General features: G+C 40.7%; 1 protein-coding gene across 1 annotated transcript in view; it reads right to left on the bottom strand.

The window, feature by feature from the left end:
- CUNH19orf44 (chromosome unknown C19orf44 homolog) overlaps positions 1-18,535 on the bottom strand; it is a 41,048-nt gene that overhangs the window by 13,802 nt on the left and 8,711 nt on the right. Inside the window, exons 5-8 of the mRNA XM_077475486.1 lie at positions 8,715-9,066; positions 5,088-5,158; positions 2,356-2,857; positions 671-760 (exon numbers count right to left, since the gene is read on the bottom strand). Of these exons, the coding sequence (XP_077331612.1) occupies positions 671-760; positions 2,356-2,857; positions 5,088-5,158; positions 8,715-9,066 (1,015 nt within the window). The remainder of the gene's footprint in view (positions 1-670; positions 761-2,355; positions 2,858-5,087; positions 5,159-8,714; positions 9,067-18,535) is intronic.

Raw genomic sequence — 18,535 nt, 5'->3', positions numbered from 1 at the left:
TGTTTGGAATGATCGCTTTTTTAAAAAAAACAGAAGGTCTGCATATTACAAATTCTGCTAGGAGATTGTAAACTTCTGAGCACAAAAAGGTACACATATCCATATACCAGTTTTAGGCTATATTTAAAAGGCATATTTCTACCTTTTACAAAAACAAAATAAAGGGACACACCAACACCGATAAAAGAAAAAACAAAAAAAACAAACAAAAAAAACAAAACACTGCAACTGTGATCAATGGATCGCGGGTTGCAGACTCCAGGCACAGGTCCGTACAGAGGTAAGGACCTTTGGTTATGGGGCTGGAGATAGCATCAATGGACTACAAGTGCAGGGACATCACCACAGCAACACAATTGTATACAGTGAATGGCATGAAAGAAAGCCATTCATTGCTTACAACGGTCATGTGATTTGCTGTGATTGGTCACAGCAATCACATGGTACCAGCAGCAAGCCAGTACAATGATCAATTATCCGCTGTCTGCGCTGACAGATCATGCCAGAGCACGGCTCACAGCCACACGTGATGCGTTCTTGGAAAGACATCATATGGTGTTCTCCCAGAACAATGGGGTTCCTGCCTGACAATCACTTTACAATGGTGCGGGTGGGAAGCAGTTAAGTTGCTATACAAAAGTTTGTTTGTGAACAAGTAAAATAAAATTACCTTCAATTAACTCAGGGGTCACCACATGGCTCACAACTGAAGCTGGCTCCACAGCAATGGAGGGAGCAAGAGGTCCAAAGCCAATGGTTGCTATGCGAGACAGAAAAAAATAATAATACAACTTTAAAATAAAAAGACTGTACTAAACTATACACATACATCTTGTTATGAACATACATATTTACTTGTGCAAATATTAAAATATTGCATATTTTGAAGTCGACAGCCCAGCTCTATGCTTATTGTCAAAAGATTTAATGTCTCCTTACTATTTGTAATAAGGGGGCCCCCGGATACCGGCCCCCCACCCTATGTGAATGAGTATGGGGTACAACGTACCCCTACCCATTCACCTGTGAAAAAAATGTAAAAAAAAAAAAAACACAACACAGGGTTAAAATAGTTTATTGCACAGCTCCGGGGGTCTTCTCGCCGGACTCCTCCGCTATCTTCTGCTAGCTCTTTTGCTAGCGGAGGAGCCCGGCTTTCTTCTTCGTCACCACCCTCTTCTTCCGACTTCAGGGGTCTTGTCCCCCTCTTCAGTTCTTCTTGCCAGGCCACTGCTTCTTCTTTCAGCTCTTTCACTAGCGGTGGCCCGGTCTTCTGTCGCCGCCGCCTTCCGTGCTTCTTCTTCTTCGCCTGGAGATGTTGACTCGACGCTCTCTCCGGCCGCAATGCCAGGGACGCGGTGCGTGGCGACTTATAGAGGGACAAGGGGCGGGGTCGCCGGTTGATGTCACAGTCCCGGAGGATGCTGGGACTGTGACATTGTAAGGGGGCGGGGTCACCATGTGACATCAACCGGCGACCCCGTCCCTTGTCCCTATATAAGTCGCCTCGCACCGCATCTCTGGCATTGCGGCCGGAGAGAGCGTCGAGGAAGAAGAAGAAGAAAGCCGGGCTCCTCCGCTAGCAAAAGAGCTAGCAGAAGATAGCGGAGGAGTCCGGCGAGAAGACCGTTGTACCCCATACTCATTCACATAGGGTGGGGGGCCGGTATCCGGGGGCCCCCTTATTAAAGGGGGCTCCCGGATTCCGATAAGCCCCCCGCCCGCAGACCCCGACAACCAACGGCCAGGGTTGTCGGGAAGAGGCCCTTGTGCTCATCACATGGGGACAAGGTGCTTTGGGGTGGGGGGGCGCGCGGCCCCCCCTTCCCCAAGGCACCCCCCCATGTTGAGGGCACGCGGCCTGGTACGGCTCAGGAGGGGGGCGCACGCTCGTCCCCACCCCCTTTCCTGGCCGGCCGGGTAGCGTGCTCGTATAAGGGTCTGGTATGGATCGGGGGACCCCCACGCCGTTTTTTCGGCATAGGTGGTTCCCCTTAATATTCATAAATTTGGCGTGGAGTGCCCTCTTGAGAGCTGATAATTCTGTCAGAGTCGCTTCCGTATAGACGGAGATCCGACTTGGAGGCGACCTCCATTGAAATCAATGGGTACCGGTCGCCTACAAGTCGGATTCAAGTAGTACAGGAACCTTTTCTGAAGTCGGAGCGACTTCAGTAGTGTGCATTAAGACGGCTCTCATTCACTTACATTGCTTTTTAAATGTTGTCCGACCTGAGGCGACTAGGGGAGACCTGAAGTCGGATCGGAGTTGCCCCTGTGTGAACGGACCCCAATGGTCACTGATCCAAAACAAAATGCCTTTAAAATTGTAAATTGTTATCATAATAGAATTACCTTGAGGCCAGCTGTAGCCAAATTCAGCATCATTTGTCTGCACAGAAGTTTCTCGTAAAACAACTCTTTGTGTTATGTGGGACTGTGTTTTCTGTTTTGATTGGCTAGGCTGAGGATAAGAATGGCTAGAGGAGAGGCTGGAATCAAAGGATAGGGATTTAGGGAGGGTATATGAGGAATAGCTTGAACGGAGTTCACTGTCAGAGGGCACAGAATCTTCAAAATCCTCAGAATAGGCAGAATGGATAGTAGTTTCATCAGGTCGCTCTTGACTGTAATGCTCAGATCTAGAGCGATCTTTGTGACGATGCTTTGACACGTCGGACTTATTTGTCTCTGTATGCACTTCAAGAGCCGATTCTTCATCAGAGCTGGACTTCTGTCTCATGAATGTCTTTGCATCTTTATGATGTGAGGGCTCTCTATGGTCGGTAATGAGTGCTTGCTTACGTTCCTTAGGTTTTTCATTTGCTGACTTCATAGGTATCGAGCTAATGTGCATCTAAAAGACCAGAATCAAAACAAAATATATTGCATTTATTTTTTTTTAGACTCTTTCCTCACCTAAGTTGGTGATCCTACTAGGAACACATAAAATGGTATCTCCTGGTTATAAACAACTTGCTGCTAGCCCAAAAAATGTATATGACAAAAAACAAGATACTCCCAATGGCTTATGCACAGCTTACAAGTAATGAAAAAAAAACTTGTTTTGTATAAAAATATGGTTTTATTTTCAATGGGTAAAATTGCATCAATTAAAAGCAGCAATAAAAAAAAGAGAAAAGGGATGGGAAGGGGAACATGTGGAAAAGAAGGAACAAGAGCTCTGGTGTACACAAAAATAAACATATTAGATTTCTGACATTTTAACAAAAAAAAAAAAAAAATTATATATTTTTTTTATATATATATATATATATATATATATATATATATATATATATATATCTCCACAAAATGATATATCTGTGGATATTACAGTTTAGAATAAACCCCAATGCGTTTCAAACCATAATTTTGTATACAATATTCTTCAGGGAGACAGACATCTAAACATATCAATACAGAATATAAGCAATATTGACAAAGAACATCATCATCATTGGGAATAAAGAGCCTGTATATGCAGGAATTCAAAAACAACAAAGGGTCCCTACCTTTGATACAATAAATATTTAAGTAGCCAGAGCAAAAAGACAAAAAACATCACATCAGGATATGCGCACGGTGGTCCACCATCCATAAAATGGACAGGTAGACCAATTCTTTCTACAAGAGGTCATACTTAGACGTGCAAGGGTGGAGACAAAAATGCGTGTATGATATATAAAATATCTGGAGATGAATTACCTTCAACGTTCAACATTTTTATTTTTTAAAAGGTATCCTATGCACTGATGCAAATCCTGTGCTTTGTGCTGAAGGAATGCATTTCCCTGCTTAAGTGCATCACCTGGGGATATACATTTCCAACAGGTGTATACATATGTATAAAAGTTTATAACATATATGTCTATATAGGTAAAACTGCATTCAATGGGTATAATTACCTTGTTTAACTATCAATCCAGTATGTCAGAGCAGGCAGCTAGGTATACATTCATCACAGGATTAGTGGTATCGTCTGTGTGTATGTGTAATATATATATATATATATATATATATATATATATATATATATATATATATATATATATATACATATATACATACACATACACATATATATATATATATATATATATACACACACACATACATATACATACACACATACATACACACATACATACACACATACACACATACGTTTCTTTCAATGGAACTGAGGATACCACTAATCTTGTGATGAATGTATAACTAGCCGCCTGCTCCGACATACTGGTTAAATCAATATATTTTTTTTTTTGTTTATGGAACAGATATAACAAAACACGTTCAATGATAAAAAGTAATTAATCAAAAAAGAAGCACATAAGTGAAGTAAATTGTTGGGGCTTACATACACTAATATGGTTGATCATCATGGCAATAAGGACATTAAAAACAAATGGCCACTGCCCTCACCTATACCTGGTCTTTGCAGCAAGGAGTACATAGAAGAGCAACGCATTCAAAACAAAAGAAATTCCGGCTCAACTTACCGACCAGCCTGTAACCAAACAAATTAACCTAAAAGTATGCGTTAAAAACAGGGGTTTTGTTTGCACACATTTGCAAATACATTTGTAAGCTACAGAGCCCCATCAAGGCACCCCAGTATTTTCTGTATTCCTAACTCTAAATTTTAAGAGCCCCCACAATGGAAGCAAATACTGGTGTGCCTTGATGGGGCTCAGTAGCTTAGACATGTATTTGCAAATGCCTGCAAACTAAACCCCTGTTTTTGAAGCATACTCTAAAGCCCCATACACACTATCAGATTTTCTGCTGAGTTTTTCCTTCAGATTTACCAAAACAATGTAGTGCAAGGGCCTGCCTGATTGCATACACATTGAAACTCAATTCATATTATATGGTTTTGGTAAATCTGAAGGAAAAAACTCAGCAGAAAATCTGATAGTGTGTATGGGGCTTTAGACTGGATAATTTGGTAGGTTGCAGGCTGATGGGCAAGTTGAGCTAGGAATTTCTTTGGTTTTGTTTTGTAATAAAGGACATTAACAACAGCAATTCTACCAGGCTAAAGAAAAAAAAAATCTGTTACAATAAAATAAAAAACCCTGTACCTTTTCTTCAAGTTCTTCGGTTTCTGCAGCAGGTGCCAGTTCATCCAAGCTCATTATATTCAGTTTGAAATCTAAAAAGAGAACCTGTGGATCAATTGATAATCCAATAATTGCACAATTAACAGTGAAAATACCACACTCCGATGTCAAAAAAGAAATAAATATATTTCTTGTACCAATATATGCATACATGCTTGGTGGTGACCAATTTATTGACTTATGATTACACATTTAACCACAAAAATACCACCCTCTGATGTCAGTTAGAATATGTATTCCTATATATAATCAGACAATGTTCAGTTTTTGTGTTTCACTGACCCATATCAATGCTACCTCAGCAAAAACGTGTGCCAGAATACCACTACTTCTATTCACTGGAAAAACGTTTATGTATTCATGTAAACCTGTCAAGACAGAAAAACAGGCTGGCATCCTTCTAAAAAATACTAGTCACCTGGCTATCATGTTGAATTCCTGGCCTGTACTGTATATTTTGAGCCACTAGAACAAGTATGTACTAGTACGTATCTGAAAATTCAAAAGAAAAGTAAGTAGTTCTTATCTTAGAGGCATAGTTTACTTTTTAACAAAAATCTGCTTACACAGATAAGGGGCATCTGTGGATAAAAATAAACTTTGTAGCTTTGACCAAAATTGAGTAACGCCCTTGCTATAGGCGTAGGCCATTCACATACCTCAAAGCATGACGGAAAAACTCCCAGAGATTGCATTTCCTAATCCTGCCTTGTTGCTAGGATGTTGCTAAGACAGGGGTTGACAAGTTTGCTTTGAATTTAGGAGCTAAAAAAGTTTTTTTTTTTTTTTAGAGTGGTATGGATTGTCAGCTCCCGGGGTAAGGCCACTCATTTTCACCCCCTATCCCTAACTCACAATGGAGCACCCAGTCAATAACTCCATTGAAATGCTGTTACATCAGGGTTATGGGCTGACCAGAAAGAGTAAGGCTGGCAACAGATGGAACTGGCTGGCACCGGCAGGTGACACTGGTTGGCATTGGCAGGTGACACTGGTTTGGAACTGGCAGGTGACACTGGCAGTGGCACATGGCCTCGATTGGCAGGTGGCACTGGTTTGGAAGTGGCAGGTGGCCCTCGTTGGCGGTGGCACTAGTTGTCACTGGCAGATGGCACCGATTGGCGGTGGCACTGGTTGGTGGTGGCACTGACTGGTAGTGGCAGGTGGCACTGATTGGCATTGGCAGGTGGCACTGGTTGGCATTGGCAGGTGACACTGGTTTGGAATTGGCAGGTGGCACTATTGGCACTGGCAGGTGGCACTGATTGGAGGTGGCACTGGATGGTGGTTGCAGGTGGTATTGATTGACGGTGGCACTGGTTGGCACTAGCAGGTGGCACTGGCAGGTTTCACACAGAGCACTCTGTTACTGAAATGTAACAGAGGAGCTGTCAGAATTGAGCTTAATGTCGGAATGGGCAGGACCCGGCCGGGTTGTGAAACGGACAAGTAACAGAGAGGCGGATATGTCAGATTTGAGCTTGATGTTGGGGTGGGCGGGACCCAGCCGGGTGGGTGGGACTCAGCAGCTATCAAACACCAGCCAACGATTGGGCTGCTTAAGAAAAGGGGCGGGGACACATACACGTAGCGATCCGCCCAGATCCCATTGGCTGGTGTTTGATAGCTGCTGGGTCCCGCCCACCCCGGCCGGGTCCCGCCCACCCCGGCCGGGTCCCGCCCACCCTGACATCAAGCTGAAATCTGACAGATCCTCCTCTCTCCGTTGCTTGTCAGTTTCACACACTTAGTGCGGCGCCGCTGAGTGTGGAGGGAGGAGGACGGCAGTCAGTGTTAATGCACTGCATGTCTGGGGCATCAATAGTGAGTGGGCTGGTGGCAGCTTAGGTGCCAGGTTGCGATTTCTGGTCGCATTGGCAACCTGGCGCCTGGGGTTTGTCGAGCCCTGTGCTAAGACATGTCCAGCTGTTACTTTTCACCTCTACCATTACAGGAGTGAGCACTTTCTTCTATTCAAATCCCCTCATGTGCTATCCTGCCTGATGCAGTCAGTCACTCTGAGCTCTGCATTTGAGAGCTCCCTCCCGTGATAGTGGATGTAACAGCTGAGCACGTTTTATCAACAAGGCAGGACAATGAGATGCAATCTTTGAGAGTTTTTTACTCAGGCTCCATGAAGTATGGACTATGCCTATAGCAAGGGCTATTTGCAACACTGTTCAAAGCTGCACAGCTTGTTTTAATCCACAAAAGGTCCCTTATTAACATAGGCAGTTTTTTGGTAAAGGTAAACTATGCCATTAAACTAGATTACCTGCTGTGTATATAAAATTTAAAGACCCTAGCCATAAATTATTACGGTCATTGTTCTTGTACACTGAGGTGCAATGCACTGAGGGGAATTTAACAAAACTGGAGTAGCCAGAATTTGGAGCAGCTGTGCCAGGCAACCATTCAGCTTTCCATCTATTATTTTTAACCCCCCTGGCAGTATTCCCGAGTCTGGCTCGGGGTGGAATTTTTATACCAAAAGCAGTAACCCAGAGCCAGACTCGGGACCACATCGTTGTATGCAGGAGGACGCTTACTTACCTTGTCCTCCACCGGATCTATCACAGAGCCGATCTCCGTTCCCTGCGAGCGTTGCGACGCACGGGGATGGAGATCGGCGCAAAATTCAAAAAGTGAAACACACAGTATACATACAGTATAATGTAATCTTACAGATTACATTGCTGTATGTAATAATTTCACATTCCCTTGTCCCTAGTGGTCTGCCCAGTGTCCTGCATGCAGTTTTATAATATAAAAACTGTTCTTTATGCCTGGAAACTGGAGATTGTCCATAGCAACCAAAACTGTCCCTTTACATCAAAAATGGTTTTAGACCAGCTAGAAAACAGTGATAATAAATTGGAATCACTCGCAGAATTGATCGATATCCATTTGTGGGGAGATCCGTCATCAAATATTGAAAAGTAATGACAGTGACAATTCTGCAACTGAGCAAATTTCAGTGTTTTTGATTTGATTACATTATTGAATAATTTTTATTATTGTTATATTATTATTTGGTACAATTATTTATAATTATTTATTATATTATAATTTAGGATTTCATTTTTCAAACTTTATCATACCCGGGATGTCTGCTAGACTCTGGTTTGGACAGATTTAAGTTAGTTATTCCTAAGAATTACAGGACTACAATATAAAACACCAAATTTTCATGCAAAATAATTGTACCGCCAGGGAGGTTAAAGTGAACAAGCTGAAGATCATCGATTGAAGCTACAACATTGTGCATGGCAATCTGATCCAGATCTGGTCTTGATAAATGGCCCCCATCGTGTTTAGCTCAGTTTTTGTGCTTTTTGTGGCTACCATTACAATAAAGTCTAGGCAAGCAGGTAAACATACTGTAAAAGTCCTGTCATATAGTTTGAACAGATTGTCAGTATCCACAAAGCAGCTCCAAATACTACATCCTAAGGGGAAATCAACAAAGTTTAAAATCAGTAATGTCTTTGAATAAACATTTGAAGTTACCATGCACCAAAAGCAAGTATAATACAAATTAGCAACTCATATGATATACAACAATAACTAAAACTGTGTCACATTTACCATTGGAACTTGAACTACTGAGATCATCTGCTCTTGAAAATAGCTCATCGAGGGATTTAAAGTCGCTTCTCTGGGAGAGAGGAGTTCTACTACGTCTCCCCAGTCTTGGCCTTGGAGAGTTGCTGGTCAAGGAACTTCTCACAGATGGTGAAGGAGACCGTGATCCAAATCGAATTAAGGAGTGTGTTCTTCTTGGGTATCTTGGAGTTCCATGACTAGGAGGAGAGGGAGTTCTGGAAGAAAAACGAGAAGGAGGACGGCGTGGAGAGAAGAAGCCAAGAGCTGAAGGACTCCGGTGCAGGTTTCTGCGTGGTGTTAATCTGCTGGGCGGCGAGGGAGTTCTAGGTGGTTTCTAATTAAGAGAAAAAAAAAATTCTTACATATTGCTTAAAGGCATATTCCACTTTAATAAAAAAATAAATAATAAAGATAAATGCATCTACAATGCAAAACCTCCTGCATTCCGTGCATCGCGGGTGCAAAGCCCACGCTCTACTGGACTGTACTGGACTGTAGCCTGATGTCTATATAGGAGGTTACGGGGCTGGAGGAAGTATTCAAGGGTGACATCACCACAATGTTTAATTGAGAACCGCGAGTCCTTCTGCTGCAATAGTAGATGAAATTTTTTTTTTTTTGTCACAGATCCAGTAAATAAAATATATCTGTGAATGGATGACGTGGCTGTGCATGCATAGCTGCGTCAAATTAAGAGATATATAAATTGATGCGGGTAGAAGAATCCAGAGTTTCGGGTAAGCGGAAGGTGGGGAACTGTGGAATGGCACTATGTTTCATGTTAAACTGGAAGATTTGAGTAACATGAAACATGGTATAAAAAAGTCAGAATTACAATAATCATTTTAAAAAGGCATACCAAAAAACTAGATGTAATAATCAATTACATTCGGCTCTACTCTACTCTCGTCTGACAGATGCGAGTGAGGAAAAGCTGATCAACAGTTGTTCCTGTTTACATTGTGATCAGCTGTGATTGGACACGGCTGATCACGTGGTAAAGAGTCTCTGTCAAAGACCCTTTACCTAGATAGGAGTTGCGGTGTGTCAGACTTACATACCGCAACAACGATCACCCCAATGGGCACCCCCGGGGGCACGCAGCAGCTTGATATCCTGGAGAAGTCATATGACATCCGGTCAGGATATAGCAACCACTTTGCCAACGTCATATTGCTATATGGCAGGTGGCAAGTGGTTAATATAAACAATTGGAAATTTTGGTAAGCTTGTCATGGCCTACATGGAAGATAACCCTGCCATTTGTCCTTGTGGACCACCATGGTCTCGAATACAGGGAATACAAAATTTTAGAGTTGCCCCCAGAGTAAGAAGTAAATAAAAGGCCCTACCCATTCAGCCACATGTTTCTCTGACAACTCTCTAAAATGAAAATTCTGTTCACTTAAAAATACATTTCTCTCAAGAGCCTATATGTATGCTATTTATGATGTTATGATTCAGTGCTGTCCTCGATATACACTGACTGATGCTTTTGCATCAGGTTTTTATAGGATTTTACGGTCTCTCCCCCATCTGTCCTAGATACATCCGGTGACAGAAACACCCCTAAGGAAAAATATATACCTCTACAGTTGATCTGTTCTATTATCTTACAGCAAAGCAGAGCGTTACCATATTACGCTGAATTTTTCTTATTTGGAAATACATTTTTTTAATAGTTTGGTTCCCATTGATGGCCTCTTTCTGCAGGGTATTTTGGCAGTTAAAATCTTTTGGATGTCTCCATAGCCTCATTCCTGAGGGGATCTATCCCAGGCTACTGCATCCGTTGTTACCATGTGTGTTTTTCAAAATATACCAGTTTAGACTGATGCTTTATAGCCGCATACACCTAAAAACTTAGTTTATGACTTTTATCGTTTTTCTATCAGACGACAGGCTGTGCCCCCCCGGGACCCCACATCCACTAGGGGGAATCTATCCTTTTGAACTCATCCACATGATTATGTCCTGGGTAAGGTAGCATATGAGGGACACCACCACATATGTTGTATTTATCATATTTAGTGTCCTCAAATGTTCATCAATTTCCTGATTAATTTTTCTCTTTTCTTTTATTTGTAGTATGATAATGATCTCTGCTCTATCTTTTATATTATGTAAAAAGCTCCTGAAGAAGCAGTGACTATTTCCGCGAAACATGTAGAGCATGCAATGCACAGATGGTATATGGTGAATTGGTATTGTCAGCTTCTCCAGTGTCACCTCATCTGTGGGCTTATAGAGTTACACACCTCCGCCCTAATTTTTAAAGATATGTATGTTTTAATATGTTGTTGTAATACAATAAAAATTCAACTTTTTATAACCAATTTGTTTATCCAAAGCATTTGTACTGTACCATAAAAGTCCATTATAGCCTCAACTGAATTTTCCCCACATATCTGTTATACAAAAAGGGGTACCTAAGTCCCATTTATAATTTTTGAAGGTCGGATTTGGCTTTCAAAAGTTGTCTACACACTATCAGAAAGTCGTACAATCGTTCCTCGAATGAAAAATGTTCGAGAGATCGAGATCACAACTGAATACTTTTACTTTTTAAAACAATTAGCAAGTGCGTATTTTAGTAAAGATAGCACACGGTGTTCAGGATGTCCTACTCCTCCCTTGTGACATCTCTATATGTCCAGTTCACTCAATATGCTATAAAAGAAGAAGATTGCCAAAAATTCTCAGCAATTGTGAATTCAAATGGAAAAACACAAATATTTACATAAACTTATGAGATCTGCCACTGAGATTTATTTACTAAAGCTGGCAAGTGCAAAACAGGCTCACTTCTGAATATAAACCAATCATGTTCCAGGTTTTATTGCCAAAGCGTAATTGAACAAGCTGAGGCTTGAAGTGGATTGGTTTCTTTGCAGAAGTGAGCCTGATTTTGCACTCTCCAGCTTTAGTAAATCTGCCCCATTCTCATTTGTTTTCAAAAAGGTGCTGGTTGCGAGTCCATTTTCCACATCCTTTTTTTACTATGCAAGTGACTTACTACAGTGCCTTGCGAAAGTATTCAGCCCCCTTGAACTTTTCAACCTTTTGCCACATTTCAGGCTTCAAACAAAGATAACATTTTTATTTTTTGTGAAGAATCACCAACAAGTGGGACACAATTGTGAAGTGGAATGAAATCTATTGGATTTTTGAAACTTTTTTAACTAATAAAAAAAATGAAAAGTGGGGCGTGCAAAATTATTCGTCCCCCTTGCGTTAATACTTTGTAGAGCCACCTTTTGCTGCGATTACAGCTGCAAGTCGCTTGGGGTATGTCTCTATCAGTTTTGCACATCGAGAGACTGAAATTCTTGCCCATTCTTCCTTGCAAAACAGCTCGAGCTCAGTGAGGTTGGATGGAGAGCATTTGTGAACAGCAGTTTTCAGCTCTTTCCACAGATTCTCAATTGGATTCAGGTCTGGACTTTGACTTGGCCATTCTAACACCTGGATACGTTTATTTGTGAACCATTCCTTTGTAGATTTTGCTGTATGTTTGGGATCATTGTCTTGTTGGAAGATAAATCTCCGTCCCAGTTTCAGGTGTTTTGCAGACTCCAACAGGTTTTCATCCCGAATGGTCCTGTATTTGGCTGCATCCATCTTCCCCTCAATTTTAACCATCTTCCCTGTCCCTGCTGAAGAAAAGCAGGCCCGAACCATGATGCTGCCACCACCATGTTTGACAGTGGGGATGGTGTGTTGAGGGTGATGAGCTGTGTTGCTTTTACGCCAAACATATCGTTTTGCATTGTGGGCAAAAAGTTAGATTTTGGTTTCATCTGACCAGAGCACCTTCTTCCACATGTTTGGTGTGTCTCCCAGGTGGCTTGTGGCAAACTTTAGACAAGACTTTTTATGGGTATCTTTGAGAAATGGCTTTCTTCTTGCCACTTCCATAAAGGCCAGATTTGTGCAGTGTACGACTGATTGTTGCCCTATGGACAGACTCTCCCACCTCAGCTGTAGTTCTCTGCAGTTCATCCAGAGTGATCATGGGTCTCTTGGCTGCATCTCTGATCAGTCTTCTCCTTGTCTGAGCTGAAAGTTTAGAGGGACGGCCAGGTCTTGGTAGATTTGCAGTGGTCTGATACTCCTTCCATTTCAAAATGATCGCTTACACAGTGCTCCTTGGGATGTTTAAAGCTTGGGAAATCTTTTTGTATCCAAATCCGGCTTTAAACTTATCCACAACAGTATTACGGACCTGCCTGGTGTGTTCCTTGGTCTTCATGATGCTCTCTGCGCTTTCAACAGAACCTTGAGACTATCACAGAGCAGGTGCATTTATACACAGACTTGATTACACACAGGTGGATTCTATTTATCACCATCAGTCATTTAGGACAACATTGGATCATTCAGAGATCCTCGCTGAACTTCTGGAGTGAGTTTTTAGTAAAGGGAATTATTCCTGCGCCACGTCAGGGCAATAGAAGGAAAATAAAGTGGAATTAAAAGGGAAATAAAGTACTGCTGCACACACTGGAAGGGAAATATCTGAACCCAGAGGAATAGTAAATAGGAAAGGTAGTGGTGCGCTGTACGTTGGAGGGGTATATCTGTCTATCAGTAAAGGCAAAGTACTGAATCCACAGTTAGGGGGTATAAATAAAAAGGTTTAAAAAAAATAATACAGATATAATAGAAAATGTGTGCCTGTGTGGCATATTAAACAATAATACTAATTGCTGCTAATATATAATCTGGAACATAAATACATAAAATAGTGAAAAAAACAAAATAAACAATATAAATTCCAAAGTGCAGCGTGTTGCGATCACAGAAATCGCATAAAGTGCAGGTGCTCTACTGTGATGCGCATAGGCAAACCTTCAAGTATAGACAGTAATAAAGGTGACAAAACAATATTAGTGCAAGGTGCTGCGATTATTCCCATAATCGCACAAGGTGTGACTCCTTCAACATCATAATTTGTGAACAATGTGGAAATATTGCAATGGAGAGGGCAGTGGTGCTGGTGAGAGGGGATATATCCTTCGTGGTTCCGTGTATGCTGATGATGGATGTCCCCTTACCTTACCGCTGTAAGGTAACAGCGTGTATAGAGGTCTTTAGGATCCTTTGGCGGAATTTTCCTTTTAGTGTGGAGTTCCCAGGTCCTGACAAATGTTGTGGTCCCTTTAAGGGAGTTTCTCTGGGGTATTGAGTTCCTCAATAGTATGGCGTGTATATGGGTTTAAGCAGAGATGGAGGAAGGATGCTCCATAGTGTAAAACGTTTCAACAGGTTTATTTATATAAAAAAAAAAGTATAAAAAGATACTCACAAACATAGAATCTGTACAAACAATGTATAAACGAGCTGCGGGCTCGGTCTACGTCACTTCCGGTCGCTGTGTCCCGACGCGTGTTCGTCATGGGTCACGTGACTTCATCAGGGGATAAACACAGCTATAGGAAGTGTCCTTAAATAGCTATAAAGCGCTGTTGATATGGCAGCCATTACTGTGGAGACCCAGAAGCGAGTCGGCGGCCATTTTCTTGCTGACAATGTCGCCGGAAAGGGCACCGCGGCCATTTTTTTGGTGTCTGACGCATCTAGTGTGTGTGATACCCGGAAATAGATTAAAAGCCGTCGCACATCCGACATCAATGGAGCAGGAAGTGCGGCGAACGCCATTGTTTGAGTTATATACCGTAGAACAATAGGTGAACAAGGCAATACTGGGCATTAAGCATCTGATAGGCTGAATTGGAGCGAAAAATGGGCCATATAAAAACAGGTCAACCAGCAAATATACAAGCAATGTTTTTGTAAAACAACAAAGCAACCTAGTATAAAGGGCAATACATAAGGTAGACTATCCCTGGATGACATGAAAATAGTAGTGGGTATAAAAAAAAAAAACACCCGCATACGCAAATTTTATTAAAAAGATGTAGAAAAAAAATAGATAAAAATAAGATTAAAATTCCTTAGTATAAAAAAAAAAAGTTGATTAAGGAACGTTTAAGTTTGGGTTACTCCTAAATTAACCATAAACTTATTATAGTAAAAGATAAAAAAAAAAAATATATATTATATATATATATATATATATATATATATATATATATATATATATATATATATATATATATATATATATATATATATATATATATAAAAATGGGGAAAAAATTTAATAAAATAATCAGGGAAAATTAGTAAAGAGAGGGGAAGAAACTGCATAGTTAGTATGTGTGTCCAAATTCTATGAACGTACACGGAAATGACGTATTTAGCCGAATAAATAAAAACCATAACTCTAGAAGTTATATTTTAAAATGAGGATAATAATAGACATAGTGATACTCATAATCATATGAGGGAGGGGGGAAGGTGACTGTGAATGAAGGTAAAGGTACCAATCCAGAGTGAGAGAAATACCCTGAATATGACTACGATTCTGCCGAGTTATATTCAATGAGACAGTTAGAAGGGGATAGGTTGATATTTTTTAATTTCTAAAATTGCTAATGAGATTTAAAAAAAATCGCTGATAAAACAGTTGAGGTCAAACTCAATATTCAATCCCTTTGGCGTCAATGTGTCTAATGTATATATCCATTTGGATTCAAGTTGGCTCAGGGTGCGGACCTTGTGTCCACCACGCCAATGTTTCACGTAGGGCTCAATCCCCCAGAATTTTAATTGTGACGGGTCCTTATTGTGGTAAATTGCAAAATGTTTGGATACATTGTGTTTGTCGAAGCCTTTTAATATGTTTTGCACATGTTCTTTTACGCGTGTTCTTAATGGCCTTTTGGTGCGTCCAATGTATTGGAGTCCACAACTGCAGTCCAGGGCATACACAGCCCCGACGGTGTTGCAGCAGATGAATTCATTAATAGCATAGGTGTCACCAGTGCTTGTGGAGGTAAACGCCTTTTTCTTTTCGTTAGGGCGCTTGGTTTTTGTGCAGGCAAAACACCACTTACAGGGGAAGAAACCTTTCCCTGTGAAAAATGTGAGTCCTCTCCCTGGGGGGTCTGGGATCCTTTTCACGATCTTATCCCTAATGGTGGAGGAAGAAAGCAATTTTGCCAATCCTCCAGAAGAGCTGCATATATAAGATATATAGATGATGTTATAATCCTGTGGAAAGGTGAACAAACCAAACTCATCGATTTCTTGGAAAACCTGAACAGAAACTATAGAAATATCAAACTATCTTGGGTAATAAGTAACGAATCAATCACCTTCCTAGATCTGGAGATAGGACAAGACGATAATAAACTCTCATCTAAAACGCACTTTAAAAGTGTAGATCAGAACAGCTACCTCCCACTACAAAGCTGCCATCATAAGAATTGGCTGTTCAATATTCCGAAAGGCCAACTAATGCGGTTAAGACGTAACTGTACAGAGGACAGCCAAATTTTATGATCAAGCTGCACATATGCAACAGAGATTTATAGAAAAAGGCTACAAAAAAAAGACTTCATTGACCAAAAAATTACAGAAGTAGCAAAACTGAATCGGAAAAATCTGATAAGGAATAAATCTGGTAACATGACATCACAGAACATGATTCCAATCATCTTAGACTACAACCTCCAACAAACTGATTGAAAGAATTATTAAGCGGAATTGGAAAATACTAAAAGCTGATAAACTCCTGAATGATATTTTACCCACCTGCCCAAAATTCATTTATAGAAGAGCCCCTACCATTAGGGATAAGATCGTGAAGAGCATCCCAGACCCCCCAGGGAGAGGACTCACATTTTTCACAGGGAAAGGTTTCTTCCCCTGTAAGAGGTGTTTTGCCTGCACAAAAACCAAGCGCCCTAACTAAAAGAAAAAGGCGTTTACCTCCACAAGCACTGATGACACCTATGCTATTAATGAATTCATCTGCTGTAACACCGTCGGGGCTGTGTATGCCCTGGAGTGCAGTTGTGGACTCCAATACATTGGACGCACCAAAAGGCCATTAAGAACACGCGTAAAAGAACATGTGCAAAACATATTAAAAGGCTTCGACAAACACAATGTATTCAAACATTTTGCAATTTACCACAATAAGGACCCGTCACAATTAAAATTCTGGGGGATTGAGCCCTACGTGAAACATTGGCGTGGTGGACACAAGGTCCGCACCCTGAGCCAACTTGAATCCAAATGGATATATACATTAGACACATTGACGCCAAAGGGATTGAATATTGAGTTTGACCTCAACTGTTTTATCAGTGATTTTTTTTAAATCTCATTAGCAATTTTAGAAATTAAAAAATATCAACCTATCCCCTTCTAACTGTCTCATTAAATATAACTCGGCAGAATCGTAGTCATATTCAGGGTATTTCTCTCACTCTGGATTGGTACCTTAACCTTCATTCACAGTCACCTTCCCCCCTCCCTCATATGATTATGAGTATCACTATGTCTATTATTATCCTCATTTTAAAATATAACCTCTAGAGTTATGGTTTTTATTTATTCGGCTAAATACGTCATTTCCGGGTACGTTCATAGAATTTCTTCCCCTCTCTTTACTAATTATTCCCTGATTATTTTATTAATTTTTTTTTCATATATATATATATATATATATATATATATATATATATATATATACACATATACACACACATATATATATATATATATATATATACACACACACACATACATACACATACTTATAAGCATATATTTTATTTTTATCTTTTACTATAATAAGTTTATGGTTAATTTAGGTGTAACCCAAACTTAAACGTTCCTTAATCGACATTTTTTATACTAAGGAATTTTAATCTTATTTTTATCTATTTTTTCTACATCTTTTTAATAAAATTTGCGTATGCGGGTGGTTATTTATACCCACTACTATTTTCATGTCATCCAGGGATAGTCTACCTCATGTATTGCCCTTTATACTAGGTTGCTTTGTTGTTTTACAAAAACATTGCTTGTATACTTGCTGGTTGACCTGTTTTTATATGGCCCATTTTTCGCTCCAATTCAGCCTATCAGATGCTTAACGCCCAGTATTGCCTTGTTCACCTATTGTTCTACGGTATATAACTCAAACAATGGCGTTCGCCGCACTTCCTGCTCCACTGATGTCGGATGTGCGAGGGTTTTTAATCTATTTCCGGGTATCACACACACTAGATGCGTCAGACACCAAAAAAATGGCCGCGGTGCCCTTTCCGGCGACATTGTCAGCAAGAAAATGGCCGCCGGCTCTCTTCCGGGTCTCCACAGTAATGGCTGCCATATCAACAGCGCTTTATAGCTATTTAAGGACACTTTCTATAGCTGTGTTTATCCCCTGATGAAGTCACGTGACCCGTGACGAATACGCGTCAGGACACAGCGACCGGAAGTGACGTAGACCGAGCCCGCAGCTCGTTTATACATTGTTTGTACAGATTCTATGTTTGTGAGTATCTTTATACTTTTTTTTTTAATAAATAAACCTGTTGAAACGTTTTACACTATGGAGCATCCTTCCTCCATCTCTGCTTAAACCCATATACACGCCATACTATTGAGGAACCCTGACTGCAATACCCCAGAGAAACTCCCTTAAAGGGACCACAACATTTGTCAGGACCTGGGAACTCCACACTAAAAAGGGAAAATCCGCCAAAGGATCCTAAAGACCTCTATACACGCTGTTACCTTACAGCGGTAAGGTAAGGGGACATCCATCATCAGCATACACGGAACCACGAAGGATATATCCCCTCTCACCAGCACCACTGCCCTCTCCATTGCAATATTTCCACATTGTTCACAAATTATGATGTTGAAGGAGTCACACC

The sequence above is a fragment of the Lithobates pipiens genome, unplaced genomic scaffold (genome assembly GCF_037356315.1).
Source record: "Lithobates pipiens isolate NorthernLeopardFrog02 unplaced genomic scaffold, aLitPip1_a1.2 Scaffold_13, whole genome shotgun sequence".
NCBI lineage: Eukaryota > Metazoa > Chordata > Amphibia > Anura > Ranidae > Lithobates > Lithobates pipiens.
The sequence above is the reverse complement of the archived record's forward strand: the minus strand, read 5'-3'. Positions and strand labels throughout refer to the sequence as shown.